The sequence below is a fragment of the Calidris pugnax genome, unplaced genomic scaffold, assembly GCF_001431845.1.
Source record: "Calidris pugnax isolate Ruff unplaced genomic scaffold, ASM143184v1 scaffold51, whole genome shotgun sequence".
In the NCBI taxonomy this organism is placed as follows: Eukaryota; Metazoa; Chordata; class Aves; order Charadriiformes; family Scolopacidae; genus Calidris; species Calidris pugnax.
The window spans coordinates 3,153,464-3,174,278 of record NW_015090797.1 but is presented as its reverse complement, the minus strand read 5'-3'; the positions used below and the strand labels follow the sequence as shown (position 1 = coordinate 3,174,278).

General features: G+C 37.3%; 3 protein-coding genes across 3 annotated transcripts in view; 1 reads left to right on the top strand and 2 right to left on the bottom strand.

Annotated features, from left to right (window-relative positions):
* Window positions 1-5,782, top strand: part of B4GALT6 (UDP-Gal:betaGlcNAc beta 1,4- galactosyltransferase, polypeptide 6) — a 38,955-nt gene extending 33,173 nt beyond the window's left edge. Inside the window, exons 8-9 of the mRNA XM_014936911.1 lie at window positions 832-933; window positions 2,150-5,782. Of these exons, the coding sequence (XP_014792397.1) occupies window positions 832-933; window positions 2,150-2,297 (250 nt within the window). The 3' untranslated portion in view covers window positions 2,298-5,782. The remainder of the gene's footprint in view (window positions 1-831; window positions 934-2,149) is intronic.
* A 1,055-nt stretch (window positions 5,783-6,837) lies between these two features.
* LOC106885082 (transthyretin-like) lies at window positions 6,838-14,144 on the bottom strand. The gene is made up of 4 exons (XM_014936913.1): window positions 13,992-14,144; window positions 12,142-12,272; window positions 9,056-9,191; window positions 6,838-7,158 (listed from the first exon to the last, which is right to left on the bottom strand). The coding sequence occupies exons 1-4, from the start codon at window positions 14,058-14,060 to the stop codon at window positions 7,051-7,053; spliced, it is 444 nt and encodes a 147-aa protein (XP_014792399.1). The 5' UTR covers window positions 14,061-14,144; the 3' UTR covers window positions 6,838-7,050.
* A 1,949-nt stretch (window positions 14,145-16,093) lies between these two features.
* LOC106885081 (transthyretin) overlaps window positions 16,094-20,815 on the bottom strand; it is an 8,350-nt gene continuing 3,628 nt past the window's right edge. The window contains exons 3-4 of the mRNA XM_014936912.1: window positions 18,435-18,570; window positions 16,094-16,373 (exon numbers count right to left, since the gene is read on the bottom strand). Of these exons, the coding sequence (XP_014792398.1) occupies window positions 16,266-16,373; window positions 18,435-18,570 (244 nt within the window). The 3' untranslated portion in view covers window positions 16,094-16,265. The remainder of the gene's footprint in view (window positions 16,374-18,434; window positions 18,571-20,815) is intronic.

Genomic DNA, 20,815 nt, shown 5'->3' with positions numbered 1-20,815 from the left:
ATTAGGTGGGGGTTTTTTCAGTTGTTTCTTGTTTTTTTTTTTTTCTTTTAACTTGTTTTAAATGAATAAATTCTAACATTTCTAAAGAGTTCATTTTAGAAATACCAGAACATAACACTTCAACAGATAAGTGTGTTCTTTTTTTATTGGCCTGGGGACAGTTAACAGGCTTTCCAGGGGCAGGTCTTGTAACAAATAATGGATATGATAACAGATAACAGTTTTAAGTATATGTAGTCTCGTTCTTTCTAGTCTTCTGTGTGTTGCTTTTTGGCTTTAATTTGTGTCTCTCTTGCTGTTAGCATTAAGAAATACCATCCTACAGACATGTAGAGTTTAAGCATGAGTTTAAATGTCTTTCATATCTTAGGAGCAGTGTTTGAGAGGTTGATTTGTGACTATATTGACGATCCCAGACAGCAGTGCAGTGCTCACTGTATTACTAACTGCTCACAGTATACAACTCTAACATGTTCCAGTTGAGGTGTTGAAACAAAGCGTCTGCCTGAGTTTATATATAGAGATATATTTTGAAGGAAGAGTTTGTACGTTTTTGTTCTTTTTTCCTTACTATTGTCATATTTCTATGCTGTTGTGCTTTAAGAACAAAGCAGGAAATACTAAATATGAAATTATTATTATTTCACATTTTATTGGTTTTGCCAACTTTTAAAATTATTGGGTTAGGAGTGTTTTGGATTTTTTAGGGAGAGAATGTCAGTGAATGCAAAGGCTTAGCTTTAAAAGATTTCAATGAGTACTTTTCACTTCTTCTGTAGCTTGTGAAAACATAAGTTTAATACTCTTCATAAAAATGTTTATATTTTGCAGAGTTCACTATGCTGGATACAATGTAACAAGACCAGAGGGAGATTTAGGGAAGTACAAATCCATTCCTCATCATCACAGAGGTGAAGTCCAGTTTTTAGGACGGTAAGAAGAACAGAGAACTATTTGAATACTAGAGTTAAAGACGTAAATTTTTTTTCTTACACACATGCAAATCTTCCACACACATAAATAAGCAGCCAGTGTTCCTACCTCTTTAGTGCTAAACTTTGTATTTTCTTAAACACATCAGGTTTGGTGTTCATGTATTTCTTAACTGTGAGAGAGACTTAGTTTGTGTGTCAGAAGATATTATCATCATAATTTTTGATACAGAATGTTATTGTTTCTTAATAGTTCAGGCATTAGTGCTGCCAGGGCTCCATTAGTTGGTTAATTTGGATATTCAGCAAAAGGAAGCAGTACAGCTAGGGGAAGTGACTCCTGTGTGAAAACAGACTTTAAAACTCCTCAAGGATTGGTTTCTTTCATCATATTTCATTCTTTTCCGAGATAGATACAGGTCTTCTCATTTCCTGTTTACATCGACATGAACTTTTTCTTTTGGGGTTCCTTTCCTTTGCTATGAAGGTGCAAAACACTTTAACTGGCCAGTAGGTTCTGGCTGCTCTAGATTGGAATAGCAACCAGAATGCAGCAGATGAGCTACACATAAAAATTAGAATGTGAAATGCAAAATAAAGGGCTTATTTTGAAAGATAATTTGAAATACTGCTCAGTTCTGTTATCAATGGGTACCTCTTTTTCTGGGAACATCTTTATTTAAAAATTATGAACAAAGCAGAAAGTAGACACCTACAGTAGACATGAGTAAATACGTGATATGAAACTAAAATGTATATATCAGTAGTCTGGGGAAGGGGAACTGGTGTTTTAATTGCCTCAAATTTAGATGTGTGCAAATGCAGCAGTCTCAAGAAGGAAATGAAAAACAATTCAGACACTTAAAAGATATAATGCTGAACAGTGAAGGTTCTTTGAGCTCCATATTGAGTTTTATAACAAAAGAGCACAAAGGAGTTGCATGTTTTTTAAAAATCAAATTAGTTTGGGACCATACGAATATACATATTGAATACCTTTTTTGTTATTTAGTCTTAATGTTAACTTGTATACGTGACCAGAAAAATCTAAGTGTATTAAAAAAAAAAAGTGACTTGCTTTTAAATCTTAGGTACGTAATTTGGTAATTTCAAAGGGCTGAGAGGTATTTTAATGACTGTTACAGTATTATGTCTAACATCAAATGAATTGTCTTGCAAATCTTTCTCATGTTTTCTTCTTCCAACTCCCTCTGCAGATATAAACTTCTGAGGTATTCCAGAGAACGTCAGTATATTGATGGGTTGAACAACTTAATATATGTTCCTAAAATACTTGTCAGTAGATTGTATAAAAACATAACTGTTAATCTCATACCAGAACTTGCTCCTGTTAGAGACTATTGATGGAAGTGGAATGACAAGCTACCCTACCAGAATAAACTTTTAACACTGGAAGCTACTAATAGACACTGTAAAATAAAACCAACAAACAGCAGCTTAAAATTAGAGATTTTTGACCATTTGATGATGCATATTTGGGATGAGAAGTAAAGTGATTGTGTGTACCATGCATTTCGTTCTGAAAGAAAAGCCAGCAGCTACCACTCAGATGTTTACAGCATGAGACTACTGTTCAAGCCTTCATTCTTCATATTCTCTATCTTAACCACTCAGCTAAATAAACTGCAGAAAACAGACTTGTAGCTTCTCTGGAAGTAGGGGCAGAGACCTTTTCTTCCAGGAATTTTTTATACTAAACTGCCCCTCCCCCTCTCATATTTAAATGAATGCTTTTGTTTCTTTTTAAAATGTGTTTTGTAAATATGTGATGTAAATTAATGTGTGTACATTGCTTTTAAATTGCTCAATATTTTATGCTTCAGTATGTATTTGAGTGTGTTCTTGTTTGAATTCTATAGGAATGTTTTTATTAGCATGAAAAAGCAAGTGTAAAATGTAAGTATGCTTAAAAAAAGGTTATACCTTAGGTGAAATGAAGGAAATATTAATTGTTGGCCAGCTATGACTGTAAACTGTTATACTAGTTTTGAGCTCTAGGCCTCCTGCATATCTATATAGAAGAATCAATTTCATATATGAACTTGCTACAAAGAAAGCTTTTAATTTTATTTATTGCCAGCACAATTGTATGATACCCTGCCTGCCATCTAAATCCTATTTATATGCATATTGCATGTGTATTATGGAAAAATCTTGCAGTTGTTGCGTATTATGATCTACAGGAACTCTAACTGTTTCCAAGTGTGCCACTAGTGTCGATGTCAGGGATTTCAATGCCTAAAACAATGTGTCTGGGTGCGTACAGTATTTTGGTATTGTTCTTTTTTTAAAAAAAAAATTCTAGTAAACAGCACTTTTATTCCTCCAAAATCAGAAGAGCCAAAAATGTGTCTTCATTGGAAGAATATTAAAGTTAGATTTTTAAGAAAATAATAAAACATAGTTCTAATAGTTCTAATGCTTGCAGTGTGGGATTTTCAGAACCACGGTGTTGGTCAAACTGTTCCGCTGATGATGATGATGATGATGATGACATAAGCGGAACTGAAAGCAGACCAATCCCGAGTGCTTTTTAAAATTCCACTCATAATATATTAATCAATATAGCTATTTAAGGGCCTGTTCTGATAGAGTGCTGAGTGCTTCTATGATGCACTAAGTATCCTCAAGTCGATGACTTTCGATGAGATTGAGGTTGTGCAGTCCCGCTAAGGATTGGTCCTGTCTGTTTCTCTATTTTTGTGGTGTTCTATGTATGAGTAACTAGCCTCTTTACTTGGCTTATTATGAAACGCATATCTTCTTATTTTCTGTTTGCTTGTAATGTTATGCTACCTAAAAGTATCCCACTGCTGAGCGTTATTCTCTTTCCCTGATATTTTTTTACACTCGTTGTTAATACTAAGGAAAAGGACCGGATCGTTTATTTTCTATGTTAATACAAATGTGTTGACCAAGATCTACTAAACTGTTTTGTTCGTCACAATTACTCAACTCTTTAGGAACCAAAGACTGACTTCTGCTCCCATGAAGAATGGAAAGCAGTATATAATAAGGATTGTTTATCCATAGAGTGTTCTGTAAGAGTGTTGACAAAGAAAACTAACTTTAACTCATTACTGTGTGTTGGTTTCCTGAGTTGCTGCCACAGATGGTGTGGTGCTTTGTATATTTGAGTTTGTTTGCCATAAACATCTTTTCTTTCTTTGTCATCCCAGCAGCAAATTTTGCCCTTAGCCATTCTTCAGTAAAGTTATGAGCTTAGTTATAGATATTCCAAATATTTAGTAGAAATGTAATGATTTTATTTAAGTAGTTCAGAACAATAGTAATGGATATTTTAAACTGTACTGGAATTACCTTAAAGTCTACCGGGTAAGCTAATATGCTTTAGGAATGACTTAATGCAATGAAAATAACAAAAAATGAGCATAAAGTGAACAAAACATCCTTCAAAAGCATGCTTAAGTGGCTTGATCACCTCCTGATATATTTTTCTATAACTGAGTGTATAGAATATTCTGACGCATATGGATAAAGGGGGGATAATTAATATACTGTACGAACAATTATATCTTCAAAATAAAGTTAGTCTTATTTCATAACAGACTAATACAATTCTTTAAGAACTGTGGAGTAAATTTTTAAATCCCGGGTGTAATTTTGAAGTGATTTCTGGTTTTCAGTACAAGTTCACCTACAATTTAACACCTATGATTATGAAACATCCTTTGGTATTGTAGGTCTGTACTGTTTTCTGAAGCATGCTTTTGTGCCCATTGGTTAGGCATCCTGTGAAATTAATGTGCAATTTTAAAAAATTCTAATGCATATATATGTATATATATATACATACATATATGCATACTATATTACACATATGCTGTGGCTGAACTAATATAACTTTACAGCTCTAAGTGACTAATCATGTATGGTCTTAAAAAAAATGTGATTTAAACCAGTATGTGAATGGATTATGACATATAGCTGAGTTCTTAAAAAGTTTACATTTTGGTGCCCCAAAGTGATGGATGTTAAATTATGAGTTGTTAACCAACACTCTTCTCCAAATACCTTATATTGCTTTGTTGGGAAGTTTTAAAAGTTGCCATCTTAAATTACATCAAAACTAGTGTTTGTATACTACCTGCTTGAACTCAGTACTACTCTGTAGTGGATTTTAACATAGACAGTGCCTTCAAGCAAAATAAATGCGATGCAGAACTAAGAGTTGTGCACATTCCTTTTGATATTTTCATGATTCTTGTAAAATGTAGAGAGATGCCAATCACATTGGCTTTTGCATTGCTGACAAGGCAAATTGAGGATGACTTCTCTTCAAGGAGTTAACACGGAGGGAGAAGAAATGGAGTATTTTACAAGATTCTGAAGGTCTTGCAAATTAACAAGTAAAAACATTACAGAATATTAACAGTGGAGTCTGGCTGATATGCTAAGATACTCTTAAGCCCATTTGCTGTATTTCAAGTTTAAGTAGGAGAGCATAAAATACAAAATCCATTTTACAAGAGATAGTATATTGAAAAGCAAGTGCAACATGTCCTTTTTCTTGGATCTTGCCAGTCTATTTTTCTATCGTTATGTTTACTAATGACTGTGTTGTAGTGGGTTACTAATGAGCCAGTTATTTAAAAATGTTAAAAAGATCCATTGCGTATCAGCAAGAGGAAGTGTACTTAAGATTATTTTATTTGTAGAGGTATGTAAGACAGGCTTAATGAAAAATGCACTGAAACAAATGCTGGGAATTTCCTGTGTACTATCATAGTTTTGGGTTACTGTTGTTCATGAAAATGTTTGTACTTTTTTATCATTGTCTTTTATGAAATATAATGTTCTAAAGATTGTGTTGGTTTGTTTATTCTGAGGTTCTATGGAGAACATATCTTCTTTGTGTTTTGGTTGCAGACAAAATTCTCATTTTTCTGGTGCTCAGTTCCTTGAAGTACCAACAAAAGGCAGGGAAACCTGGCCAGCAAATACATCAGATTAGGCTGTGATGGGAGCAAGCCTTAGGCTAACAAATCATTGTTCCTTTATTGGTATTTATATGCTTTCAGCATTTGGCTTTATTAGACTAAATGACTCAACGGTTTTCTGTACTTTTCCAAAATAGGGTTGCTATTCTGTTGAATCTCCTGATAGCTCTGTGCTTATTTCTGTTTAGGAGTAGTCTTCCTTATATATATGGATTACAAGAATGGGAAATGGAAGGATTCATCTGTATTTCTTCTGGCATTAAATAGGGAGCTAGTTTTCTCAGGAAACATCAGTTATCCTTATTTTTCTTTGTATCGTACCTCTAACCATTGAACACTTTTGCAATATCTATATGCGAGTAATTTTTGGGAGTACTTCAACTGGGGACAAAGTTATTTGCAGAATTTTGTGAAAATACATGAATAAACTTCAAATATGTTTAATGAATATACTTTTCTACAACACTGGATATGGACTCTCCTTGATAGTGTCACCAGGTATAATATATTGGAAAGCAGGCATTTTAAGCACGTGGAGGATCCTTAAATGCTGTTCTGCCTTGCAGTCACTTCTAAGACGCTTTTGCTTTATATCTTAAACTCACCTCCCAAACCTGATTTTTATTTGATGATTATGTGGGGCCCTGGGTAGCAGTCCCATGTGACTTCATCTGTTGTGGGCTTCAGCAATAAAGTTTAGATGATGGTAGGTGGTGGATGGTGTTTCCTGTAGGCTTACTTTTCATGAGACACCTTTCAGATGTGTTTGTTTGCTTTCTTTGCAAGAAAGAATGTAATTTACTAACTGCACGGAAGACTTTGGTTTATTCTCAGAATCCCAGTAATGGAGGTTCAAGGCATTTTTTCTAAGCGTAATGTGTTTTTTCAAACCCTAAACTTTTATTCAGAAGAACAATACAGAATACAGAAATACAGAATACTTTTATTCAGAGGAGTATTTGAAAACAAAGTCAACACATTCTTCCTAAAGTTAACAAAATGAATAAACAACTTGACTGTTACTGTTAGTGGTTTACTATGAAATCTAAAGCTGTTGATATAGTCAGAAACTAAGTTCTTATCATTTATGGAAATTTTAATTTATACATCTAAATTTTCATGCTTAATTTTAGCTTCTATTCCACTGGCTCACTCACTACTGCTGTAGTTGAGTAAGAAAAGGGGCTGAGGACAACAGCAATGGTGTAATGTCGATAACCGGCGTCATTAGCTGTGAAAACCACCTGGGGAAGGACAACAGCAATGGTGTAATGTCGATAACCAGCGTCATTAGCTGTGAAAACCACCTGAGGAAAAAAAATACAACAAAAATGAGAAATGATATCTAGAAATGAACCTAGATAATAATTGTAATAATTTTATCTAACTTTAGAGATATCTTCTCTTGTGGTGATTTGATCAGTGTGATCTATGACTGCCTGTCACACACAGTTTTTCCAGTGTTTAAGTATCCTTTGTTAAAGGGTGCATGTAGATTATATTATTTAAAATTCTATAAAATAAATTTATTATACAATTTGAGGTTTCCTTCTTGGTACTCATAAATGGCAACAAGATTTGTTTTCCTTAGTGAAGGTTCACTGAACCCCTTTGATTTGTCTTCATTTAAAAAAAAAATAAATAAAATTATTTCTTTTGAATGTTTTTGTTGCTCTTACTAAGTCCTGAACTTTGAGCAACAGAATTAAACATAGTGCTACAGTAACTATCATCAGAGCAAAATATGAAGCAATGTGTTTCTTTCTACTAGATATGTAAGTAGGATAATAGAGGACTGCATTAGTCCTTTGGCCACAAAGTGATACAACCTTATGTATGTATCATTTACCACACCCCTTTTAACATCTCCCCCATCAGCTCATGTCCCGTCTTTTGATTTCTCCCTCTACATAGGAGATTATTTTGTGTTGTGAGATAGTGGGTGTCAACTTTTAAAATAGCCAGTTTAATAACATTCTGTGATGTCCAGCTTGTGTTCCTTTCAACATTAATAAAAAAGATGCATGTGAAATAGCCAGTGACCCGAGCAAAACATGAACCCTACTGAAGCTTATTTTTAAGAAAGGAGTCTCTTGCACTCTGGATTGAATTAATTTCTGGTTTGGGATACATAAAGAATAATGTTTAATTCTGTATAATCATAAAATGGTTTGTGTTGGAAGGGACCTTAAAGATCATCCAGTTCCAGTCCCCTGCCATGGGCAGGGACACCTCCTACTAGATCACATTGCTCAAAGCCTCACCCAGCCTGGCCTTGAACATCTGTAGATCTTTCATCTTAACCACTGTTATTTCAGTTATTCACGGAAGGCCAGACTATCCAGCATTAACCTTCATTAATGTCTAGCATAAGGATGTCATCAATTTCAGGGATGCAGAAAAAATTTAACCCAGGTCTTGGCCGTCTTTTTTCCAAGGAGATGAGGACTGGCTGTTTGAGCAGCAGTTGCAAACTGTACAGCTGGTGGTGATCTGTGATGGTCTAGACAACAGCTACAGGACTTCTGCTGCTACTAGAAGCTTGTGTGAAAGGGCTGGTGCTGCAGAGGGGAGGGGGACAGCCCCCAAGGAGTCCCAAACCTTGCAGCTGACCTCAGTTGGTAGGTAGTTTGGACCACATCGTCTAACCAGTTTGGCTTTCTCATGCAAACCAAAATGGCTGCTCTACACTTTTTCTGTTGTAAACTGAGGATCCAAGCAGTTCATACTTCCATTATCATTCGCATTTTTAAGATGTGATGATAAACTTTGTCTGCAGCCATACAAATACTGGATCCAAAAGGCAGAAAAATCCTTTTCCCAGGAGACTTGACAGAGTGCTCCACCTGTTCTCCCTCAGGTGACTAGAAATAGTCACAGAAAGAATCACAGGCTTAAGCAGAGGTAGAAGGATGGAAAACCTGCATCTAAGGGCTTAGTGAGAGTTATGGGGAAGCTGGCGACTGGGTTCTCTTATTAGTATGTTGTTACAAAGATTTGAGACTGTGGATTTAAAGTGTTAATGTGAAAAGATTTTCAAGTTAAAAGAAAGTTCAAAACGTTCAATTACTAACTGAAGCCCAGACATATAAAGCATCTTTACTCTTTGCAGCTAAAGTACAGGAGAAAATGAATACTCACATCAGCATGGTGATGGAAGGGATTCAAGCCCAGTTTCTTCCAGTACGAGGCTGTGTCAAGCTCAATCTTGTATGTCCCTGTGATGAATTGTTCTCTAGTTGTGAGCTCGTGGAACTCTCCATTGTCATTGGTTTGTCTGTGTGATGGCAGAAGAATGCACTTTTATGTTTTGGTTAAAAGCCTGAGAAAAATGCAGTTCTTAGCAATTGAACTTGAGTGATGTTGTGTAGCTTAAGTAATATGATGAATACTTCTATTGAGCTGGAATGGCTTATGTCCATCTGTATTATGGATGCTTCAGAGCTTATCTTGGCATTTGCTACTTCCACGATCACCACAGCAGATGGCTGCCTGCCATGTCACTACTCTGCATGGTCTGGGGGTGTGCCAAAAGCTGGCATTGTTGCTCATAGACTCTTGGCAGAGTCTTGGAGTTAATTAAATGAACTCAGTCAGAGGGAAAAGTTCACCACTGCTTCAAGCAATGTGGAAGCTCTATGGTGCACTTACTGTGCAAGTAAACAGGGTCAACTCTCTTGATTTTTCCATAGTTTTCTTACTTATTTGAATGCATTGAGTTGTTTTGTCAGTATGAATATTTTTTACAGTTGGCTATCTGAAATTTGAGATCTGCTATTTGAAGTGGCGGTCGGTCAGCCAACAGTGTAGCCTGTGGAATTCCCCGGTGTCTGTATTGATTAGTTGGTTTTTCCAGCCTTGACAAACAGATGGTTTTGTTTGATTTGGAGATGCTATCAGTGCTCTCCGAGGCCATAGTACTGACTTGAAACTGTAGACCTTTGATCACCAACCAATTTAGGGCTCCAGAACCAATACTGAATGCTGTCTCTCAGACACGTCTCTTGGATGAGACCTATTTCTGTGAAATAACTTATATAATGCTAGGGTTTTGATTGGGTCAGTTATCTGCAAATAACAATGCTGCTAGTGCCTGATTTTAGAAGTCACAAACCACTCTTCAGTGTTCTACCTGCCAAATCTTTTTCTGAACATATTTTATTCAAATTGTATGCAGAGAAAAATAAATACTTGAATGTTTTTTATGTCATTGCCATTATGTACACTGCTTAGGATTTATGCTTTAATATAGCTTAGGTCTATGAAGTCGTAGAACACCATTTGAATCTTAGAATCATAGAATGGTCAGAGTTGGAAGGGACCTTAAAGATCATGGAGTTCCAACCCCCCTGCCATGGGCAGGGACACCTCCCACCAGACCAGGTTGCTCCAAGCCCCATCCAGCCTGGCCTTGAACACTTCCAGGATGGGGCATCCACAACTTCTCTTGGCAACCTGTTAGGTCTTACAAGATGCTCTGTATTCAGTTACCATCTTGGCAACCTGTTAGGTCTTACAAGATGCTCTGTATTCAGTGACCAGTTTTGGGGTTTTTTGGGGTTTTTTTTGGGTTTTTTTGTTTTTTTTTTTTTTTTTTATCCATTCAAATGTTTCTATTTTTTCTTTCTCTGAGATTAATCATTGTTAGATAATTGTTCATTGCACTAGTAAACTTTCTCAGCTAAAACCAAACATATATTGACTGGGAAAAACTTTCTCAGCTAAAACCAAACATATATTTACTGGGAATAAATATTATTCAGTTATTTCAGTTATTTCAGAATTTCTTGCTAACATTAATTTTTTTAAAAATTAACAAGGCTGTAGAGGTTGATTTAGTATTATCATGACTGTTGCATACCTCATCTTAAGGACACTTTGTTCTTTGTACCAAATGCAGAGTATTTTTTTAAGGCTTCAGTCAACACGTAGCTGTTCAGCTGAGTATCTTTACATAAAGCCTCTAAGATCAAATTTGAAGATAAGTAAACTGAACACCCTCGTAATGGAAAATTTCACGCATTTCCAGTGACAGAATATGTGTGAAGCTATCTTCTTACTTGTATGGTGGGAGGCAATTCAAGTAGGACAACGTGAATAGAGTGTTCTTCCCCACCTTGTAAAAATATGTGTGGCCTTCACCGTAGCTCAATTTTTCAAGGACACATGTGACAGCAGTGTTGCTTCTGCCAGCCCACTGCTCTGCGACACCAAAGAGCCACTTACATACAGTTTCTCATGGACGTTCCAGAAATGTATCTGAGTCTGGGATCCTGCTATTGCAATTCCTGCCATCTGCCAAGTTTAACCTTTATGAGCCCTATCTCAGTTTTTTAAGGTAGAATAGACTGTTAAGCCTGGAAAGGTGTTAGATGAGAGTTATCTATTATCTTGAGGATATAAGTATGGAAGCGGGATGTTGCTTATTGAATAAAGAATGTTTTTTTTTCAATTTCATTTCAGATTATACTTTAGGTAAAAGTTGCTTTTGAGTTATGAAAGTGTTAAGATATACTGAAATTGAGTGCAATTTCATCTACGTAAGTCATCTACATTTGAAATTCTATAATTATATTTTTTTAAAAGACAAGGCAATGTTTAAATACCTGGGAGATTGGGGTGGTTTTTGTTTGATTGTTTTAGATGTAGTTGCTTCTCTGTGGGAGAGGAGATAAGAAAGCTTTTTCCCCAAATTTTCTCCTTTTAGCTGATTCTTTCTTCTTGAAGCAAAGAAGGCTATCGTGATGTGATATATGTTCAAAAACGTTCAGTGTTTTCTTTTTAAAGGTGTAGTTTTGTATGAAATGAAAATCCATTTAGAAAGAAGGAAAACAGCCCATAAAGGTAGGATTCTCAACCAGAGTCTTAGTTTCAGACAAATTAAAAGAGTCTGTCTGATTCTTTTGGTAACAATGCAGCAGTTCATTGCTGGGTACTAAAATGTAATACAATCCTTTGTAATGAAATTTAAGAGAAGTGATGATTGAATTAAAGGATAGTATAAAAAATACTTTCTTGTGTTCACAGTAATTATAAAGTACTATAAAACAGTTTGGGTAGTTGAAACTGTAGTACAGTTAAAAGACAGTCTGCAGCAAATTCATTCAATAGCATGTTATCTTTCCTCTGGGTAAAAGAGACATGTCTGTTAGAGAATGTTTTTTCAATTATTTGGTCTCTTCCCATTGCCTTTCCCTTCTTTCACTCATTATTTTGGTATGACTTACTTTGAATTTAACAGTTCCCAAGATCCATCTGCAGCTTCTTTATATAACTTAACTGGAACATTTTGAGCTGGACTTCCTCGGACTGAATCCAGAATTTTTATAAAAAGAGGATGCTTGGAGTCAGCAGAGTCCTTCAGGTAGGAAGAGAGAAATTTCATGTTGTAAGTAAGGCAAGCAATGGTGCATAATAAAGCAGTAAGGAACATTATTCTTTAGATCTACAGAATATATCAAATTTTCTTCAACAAGATCACTGCATACTGAAGAAATAGAGCCAGAAGCTTTCTGGGGGCTGGGTACGGGGGAACTGGGGAGGAAGGTGTCAGGGGGAGCGTAGCCACGTGTGCAGGGCAGGCACCATGGCTGTGTGTGAGAACACATTTCTGTTTTCTCTTTGGCATGGCTTGGCTACACATCATCTCCGGCATAAAGCTGTAACTAAATTGTGTCCTCAACAGGAAATAATTAAACCATCAAAGGTAGTAGGAATGTTAAAAAATCTGGCAGCTCTTCCTCTGTATTTTGAAGTGGCAATTTGAGCACAGCTTTCTGGATTTGAGAGCCTCTGATGTCTTGTTGCCGTAGAATTATCTGAATTCTGTTGTAAACTTGATAAGCACCACATAAAGACTCTCTCCAAACAGTGGATTTGTCAGCCCTTGGTACCATGCAGGGATAGGAGAGGAAGACCTTCCTTCAAAGATGGGAAGGCTGTGGTTACCTCCCAACCTCTTCCCCACAAGCAATGGTTATGCCCTGATGTTTTACCTTTTCAAAGGCAGAGTTGGATCAGGGCTTTGACCTTCCATTACCTAGTTCTGTAAGTGAAAAGTGAGACAACAGAGCTTTGTGGAAGGAGCTAATCAGAGATGATCTCAAAACAGCAGTCATTGATCTCCATTTAATCACTGCAAAATGAGTCGTGATGTAGATGTTAAAGACTAAGAGCCCTCTTTTACCTTCCCTCCTACCCTGCCCTGTATCAGACCGACCTATTGGCATGTGTCTGTGCCACCTGTGCACCCTGAATCCTCAGGCTCCCTTTCTGGAATGCAGAGGCTCTTTGCTAGTGTTTCTTTTGAGACAATGACAAGGTGGAGAGGGCTCTAGCGCAACCACTTATTTTCCAGGCTTTTACACTCTTGGAGCTCAATGAAAGTCGGCTTCCTCACAAAGATTGGTCAAGTATTCATTTCCCCAAAGATCAGAGCTTGACGGGAAGAATGAGAAGGGAGAGAGAGGATGACAAGGCTGTTCTAGGAGAATTTCAGGCTGAAGCACCTGTGTCTGTAGCTTGCTTTGCTGGAACAAATGAGCCCTCTGGAAGTGGTGGGATCTTGGCTTTGGCTCTGTTCTTTGCTTGCCTCAACGAGCGTTGAGATCCTTGCTTGTGTGGGACAGAGTTGTGGTTAGAGCAGTAAGGGAGAGGACTACAGAAGGCATTTCTTCAGCAGGGATCTTGTGACAGGAAATGAAATCCCTCACAACAGGAGCTTGTTTGTTGTGCTATAAGGGTTATTAGTTATTTTTCAACAGGCCCGAGGCTTTTGTGTAGGAAATATATTTTTTTCCTTTCTTCTCTTACATTGTTTTTCACATGGTCACTGAGTCTAATGACAAGTGCTGTCTATCTAACCATAAAGCCCTCTCACTAATCACTTGAGGAGAAAGAAGGACCAGAAAAAGAGCAGGAGGAGAGAACTATAGTCAATATATACCATAAAATCAAAATAATTGCAATAATATGGAAAATTCTATTTCTCATTTAGACTAATTAAAATATATATATATATAAAGAAAAAGAGCTGGGACTACATCAGTATGAAGGACCTCAATCCTGAGACACTTACCGGTGGTGCAGCTTCGGAGAAAAATGCCAGGCCAGCTAAGAAAACGAGAAATACAGAATGAAAAGCCATTTTGCCTATCACTAGGAAGTCTCAGTGTCAGCAAGTAGAAACTGGTGGGATCTGTGATTTTTATATCAAGACCTCTAAAATGAGGCTACTTATCAGAAAACCCATCTGACTTTCAATATGCCAATTCATACTATTTACATAGTAAACAACAAGAAAATAAGTAACCCATACAAACATGAACCTTGTCTGCAAAAATAAGTCTCTTCTATCATTGCCTGTGGAAATATTGTGAATACTGCCTAGCTCTACTGCAATGGTCTGTTTTCTTGGAAACAAGGCATATTTTCTTTTAGTTTTCTCTTTTTGTTGAAGAATGGTGCTGTACAGATCTCATAGTTGAGAAAAATACAAATTTCTTGTCAACTCAGCAATTTCAGTATCAGTGAGAATTTCTCTGTGGTTATAGTTTGGCTTAATTGACTCACCCATGTTTATCCATTATGAGATTTCTCTCTGTTGTGGCCTTGCCCCCACCTCTGATAAAATGCAAGTGGATAATGTGTGGGCTATCTAGTTATCTTATGCATTCTTCTGGATGAAGAATACATTACTATATGTATGTTTCCAGCTTGATAACTAGATACCTCCATACCCATTTCTGAAGCACAGTTAAACAGTCTTTTAAGTCTTGTCACTTTACTTGTGCTGTAGATCCAGTATAAGCTCAGGACTTGCCCTGTACAAGGAGGCAAGTCAGACCCCACCAGAAGCATCTTTTTCATTTTAGGGAAGTGTTACTTTTTGAAATGCAACTTTTGTCTTTCTGATTTTGGTTAGACACATGTGCCTACACTCTCTTACGAGGTTAATCCTGTCCTCAGGTAGGTGACTACATGCAGAGCAGTTTTTCGTGTTGTTTTGTTTTGTTTCTTTAATGACTACACTTGTATGAACACATTTATGTCCAATTTCAAGGGCTGGGCATAGCCCACTGCAAATCAAACTTACTGGTTTTCCAGCTCTCAGCATAGCAAGATCCCATGAAAGATGCATGCTTTAAGATTTGGAACTATTTGCACTGCTTACAAGAGTTGTGTAACCACAGTAGTGTCCAGAAATCAGGGAAAAAAGTAACCAAATAGTGATACATTAAAGGCAACCTTTTGTAACTGGTGAATTCTCTTGGTGTGCGGTCATCCCAGCGGGCTCTGGGTGTAGAGATAAACTCCAAGGTCAGTGGCAGACGAGTGCTGCTGGTTTCCGAATGGCATTATTTCGGTAACAATCTCTGTAGTTTCTATAATCCCGTTAAACAATTTCCCTGCTTCAGGATATTTTAAATACAATACACCATCAGTCTACAGAAATCACAGCTAAAGCCCTCAAACTCCTCAGTCAGTTTATCAACAACGTAGTTTGAATCATGTCGCTCTGTGGCTTACCTTTTCCTGTTTCTAAAAATATGAAAGGACTATTAAGATGATGCTTCTATTTTAGGACTTTTTTTAATAATGGCTAGAGATTTGACTTATTAGAGATTTAATTGGAATGCACCTGAATATAGTAGCCAACTGGGTTAAACATCAAAGTTGTTAAAAACAGTGCTAATTGAAATTGATTTAGCAGCAATCTGTCCTCTTGAAGCCACAAGGTGTTGAGATTTGCCTGAAGTTTTAAGTAAGGGTACACAGATTTTAACTCTTTCAGCTATCTGGAAATATATATATATATATTTCAATAATCTTTCTGCATCCTTTGTTCTCCTGCTAGGTATACAGAATTTCTCTTATTTATCCTGTGATCTAGCTGATAGTGGGACAGTCTCTCTTGTGTGTAAACTGAGTGGCATGGATGGCTTTCTTATTTTTGAGTACATGTGTTCAGTCAATTTGTTAAGGTATCACAACTCTATAACTTTCTTATTTTGAGCCAATGCATTTGGTGAGACTTACTTAAGGTAATAGAGGAAGATTACAGAACCAAACCAAATGCTAATTTGCTTCCATATACCATGCATGGTTTCCAGATGTCCTTTGCATTTGAAAATCATGACACCTTAGAACACAATAAAACTTCACCAATAGAATCCAAACTGTTTTAAAGAAGTTAAATTTTATTGACTTGTCTGAAGTTTGCCAGGTTACAAAATGGAAAAAAACAACTAATGTAGCAAAAAGTTATGCATTAGCAGTAGGAAAAACCTTCCTCCTAAAAGCCTACGATAGTTCTAGTGGAGGAGGGTGCTTGGGTAATGACAGTACATATTTATTCCTGGGGATCACTGACAACAGCAGTGGTTGAGTAAGAGAAAGGACTGAGGAGAGCGGCAATGGTATAGTGGCGGTGACCAGAATCATTAGCAGTGAACACCACCTGGAAAAGAGAAAACTTGTGGTCACGATGCGCAATGTACATTTGAAACTACCTTATTAAGAATTAGGAAGCACAGTCCATTTCCTCTGCAGACTACTTTGCCAGTTCTGTTTAGTCAACGATTTTTACCCTTCTGCAGGGTCGTGCTCCCCATAATTTTGTGGTGCTCTTTGAAGACTGAGAAATTTGTGAGGTTTGCACCCAGGTCCACAAAGACCCTTGGCTGTGGTGAAGGTCCATGGAGCTACCTAGTGAGTCAGGCATGCATATTTCTAGTTTGTGACGTGGAATTGGAGGATGAGGGGGAGGTATCTCAAACAACCAATAAGAAAGACAGAGAGGTGAAATTCCATCTACTGAACTTAAATACAGCCTCTGTGTGAGTTGTCCAAGCAAGGTAGGCGGTTGGAGCACAAAGCTGCTTTCTGTACTTCAGTGCCTCACTCCTGTTTTTAACGCAGCTGGTGATGGGTCAGTTCTTGCATTAAGAACCGAGTGGCTAGACTTCCCAAAACAGGGAGAGACCCTTGTCCTAAGGTAATTCAAATTTGCTGCTCTCTAAATCACTCCCTGGAACTTGGGACACCCAGTTCCCGGGAAAACGTTGCCACTTGGGTTAAGCCCCTGCTTTCTTTGGCTCTCTTTAGCCTAACATTTATCTATTTTCTTAACCATGACATTGTTTTCTACAAGAGGACTTGTTCCCTCCTACATCCTGGTCCTGCCAAAGTCTGAGCTGCTGGGAGGCGAGGACTGTAGGCTTCTGTTACCTTGTACACAGACAGACATTGAACTCTGCCCACTTCCCAGGGTAATTTGTTGACCTGTAGGCTATTACATCAAAGAAAAGCATCCTCAGCAGCCTAGCTGGAACGGTCTCAACCAGATGTTTTTAAGCAGCTTTTGAGGTGAAGCCCTTCCGTAAGCCCCAGCAACTTTCAGACATCCAAATGGTTAGGGAACATTTTATTAGGATTGTTTGTTTGACCCAAGTGACCCAAGCCACACCTCAAGCTTTTAGGTACCTGGGCCTCAGTCATTTGATTTAGTCTTCCACAGAGCTTCATAGAATTGTGGTTTAAAATGTTCTACACTGCAACCTGTAGTCATTCCAGACCACTTAATTTGGGCAAACTTATATTTAATGGCAGGTTAACCTCGAAAAATTTAAAAAAAAATTTTGGAAATGCTAAGTAAATGTCATAAAATAGAGCACACAATAAACCACCGTAGGGCTGAGGGCAAAGGGAGGCACAAGACATGATTATATTGCTGACCTGATTATGAAATTTAGGTACTGATGAAACAGCCTACTTTTCCTTCCCCATTATGATTAGCCCTTAAATTTTCAAGCTTTTTTTTTTTTTTCTACTGCTGATTTCAGTACAAAGCAATATTAACAGCAACAACAACAACAACAACAAAAAGGCACATTAGAAAGAATCTTTTTATCCTGTAATTACAGGTCATACCAGAATTCATGGATTTCCAGGTGACTGATATGAGGGAAATCCCTCTGATTAAAGAACTGCTCATTTCCTCTAAAATAAGGACATTTAAATCCCTATATTCCTTCCACAATGATAAAAGCAGTCTTTTTTTTTTTTTTCTTTGTTTGTATTTTAAACACTACGTGCTTTTGAACAACGTAGCTCTTTTTGAACAAAGGTCTCTTCTGCTCTGAATGGGTGAATGGGCACAGCTCCACTTTGGAAGAGCTGTGTTTGCAGAGTGTTTGCAGGGAAGCTGGCTACTTCCTTTGGCTTAGCCAAATGCCTTATGCTGCCTTCATTTACCCAATCTCTTGTGGCAGTGAACCATTTCACCGAATTATCCAAGGCCAGGCTGGATGGGGCTTTGAGCAACCTGGTCTGGTGGGAGGGGTCCCTGCCCATGGCAGGGGGGGCGGAACCAGATGATCTTTAAGGTCCCTTCCAACCCAACCCATTCTATTATTCTACACTGCTCTTTCAGTATTAACGGATTGTATTCTTTCCAGCTGATGCCACTACACAGTATATATATAAATATACCTAATAAGGTATATTTGCAAATACTTACATCAGCATATTCGTGGAATGGGGAAAGGCCAAGTCCCTTCCAGTAAGAGCTGGTGTCAAACTCAACCCTGTATATTCCTTCTACAAACTGTTCTTCTGTTGTGAGCTCATGGATCTCCCCATACTCTGTGGTTTTCCTGTAATAGTAAAATATCTAACATAAGTATTTTATGCTGACATTTAGATGCTAAACAGAAACAGTCAATGTGGAACATTTAGTAGCACAGGTGCTGCACACCCTGCACTGAATGGTTTCTAATCACTTGAAGTAATTCCCTCCTCCTATGTACTGTATGTCTCTATATTGCAGATCCTGTCCTTGCTACCAACTCACCCATGTACGTCACAAATCAAAGCTGGCTGGCTTTTTTTGGTCATTTCTGTTGCTACAGCAGGGATTATAGTTAAGGCCCCTCTTTTAATGTCATGTTTAAGTTGTACCAAGTGACCTCTGGAACCAAATGTTAGTGGCTTAGGAAATGGATTGTCATGATGAAAGGCAAGGTGCCAAAGCTCAAATTATAATTAATGAGAGTAGAGAGATTTTAGTGGAAAATAATTTTATTCTCCTCTTATTAGCCCTGAGGCTATAGGTTTTACATCTATACACTGATACATTTTTATGTGACCCTAAGTGGTAGTGTCCTAGAATAGCAATTTAGCATTACAAGATTTTATTAACTTGAATTAACAATGCCTTGGTTAAAGAGCAGGCTTTAGCTTTTTACATAGTACATTTTCCACTGGGTGCTATGTAAACGAGCAACAGGAATTACCAGCTCAGAGTTTATGTACTGATCTCGTAAGAAAAAACTATGAGTGAATGAAGTCTGGAAGCAAAAAGGAAATATAGCTGGCATTTCACCCCATTTGTTTGAAAAGGAGCAAGCTTTTATTTACATACTTAACTCCTAAAGCCCATTTATGTATTTTGCCTCCTTTTATTTTATTTCTGAATTTCTTTTTAACCAGGTTTTTTTTTTTGTTTGTTCTGCTGAAAGCATTTATATGATATTTATAGCACTTCATAGCCACATGACACAGTTAAAGGAAAAATGAAGAAAGCCTTGAATTGAAGAAGTATTGGAACTTGCCCATCTTATTGCAAGGAGTAGCTGTCTAGGCAGAAAACAGAAAAGCTTGAGGAGGAAGAGAGGGAGGGGTGAAAGCAGTGACGTGCTGCTTGTCAGAGAGAGAATCATTTGGTGCTATTGCAGCTTTTCTTTCACAGCTGCTGTTTCTCATTTGTCAACCTTGGTTAATTGTGGTGAATGAAAAAAGTCTGAATGACAGAGATTTTGCTTAGATAAGAAATAACAGGATTGAGAAGCCCATGCTAATTTTCAGGTTTTCTTATATTTCAACTTCAGCAATTTTGCAGATTGACAGAAGTCTCACTGGTCTGATACAAGTGAAATCAATCAACTGCATTCAGAGTAGAGCAAACCTACATCTGCTTGTAAGTTGGATAGGCTAGATACAAACCAATTGAAAGGAAAAATGGTGTCTGCCTCAAAATATTTGTTGAGGTTAACAAACAAGTTTCAATTTTAGAAAAGTGTGGATGTAGCTTGAATGTTGCTTTCCATAATTGGTTGACGCAGAGTTGCAGATGTTCACCATGCAGAACAGCTGGGAAACTGGAAACAAGAGCTCACTTGAAGATGCTCTCTCGCTACTGGGAGTTAATGACACTTCCTCATTTCAGTTATGAAGTGATAGCCATTCAATACAAGTGGTTTCACAAGCAAAACCCTTCAGCATTACTGGAGCATTGACAGCCAACAGGACAGTGTGTGGCTCAGAACCTGGATTGGATTAGCACACGGCAGAGGATGTCCTGCATTCAGCCCTGGTAGCAAAATGCTGCCAAGTGATTCCTTCTGAACAGCAGCTGTATTTCTGTCTGAGTCGGGCAATAAATATAGTACGGTTGTTGATTCTTAATAGGATGTGGACTGCTAGCATCTGCCATGAGATGGACAGTTAAGTTAAAAAAGCTGTGCTTTGCGAAAGAAAAATTTGCAAACTATTCGAAAGTTACTATGGTTCCAGCCTAGACTGCAAACTTTTGCTGTCTGGACTTTAGTTGTGTACTGTGACCAGGTAAAATCTACACTGTGCAATGACATTTATGAACTCTTGAGACACACACTGCACTGAGATAAACACTGCCCTCAGGTGCAGTGCTGAGGAAATATCTCAGGAACATCAATTATTATTTTGGATTTCTTTTTTTTTTTAAAAGGAGGCTGGGTGATATCACTTCAAATATGCTGAAGTCTTTTTTTTTTTTTTTTTTTTTTTTTTTTTAAAAAAAAAAAAAAAAAAAAAAAAAAAAAAAAAAAAAAAAAAAAAAGTTCTAGGAAAAATATTAAACCC

What these genes read in the sequence shown, in the direction of transcription:
- LOC106885082 (XM_014936913.1), bottom strand. Translation starts at nt 14,060, where the DNA reads ATGGCTTTTCATTCTGTATTTCTCGTTTTCTTAGCTGGCCTGGCATTT. An exon ending in TGGGAACTGTTAAATTCAAA is followed by an intron (nt 9,192 to 12,141) that starts GTAAGTCATACC and finishes GCCATCACACAG; the next exon opens with ACAAACCAATGACAATGGAG. An exon ending in CCTTCCATCACCATGCTGAT is followed by an intron (nt 7,159 to 9,055) that starts GTGAGTATTCAT and finishes GTCCTTCCCCAG; the next exon opens with GTGGTTTTCACAGCTAATGA.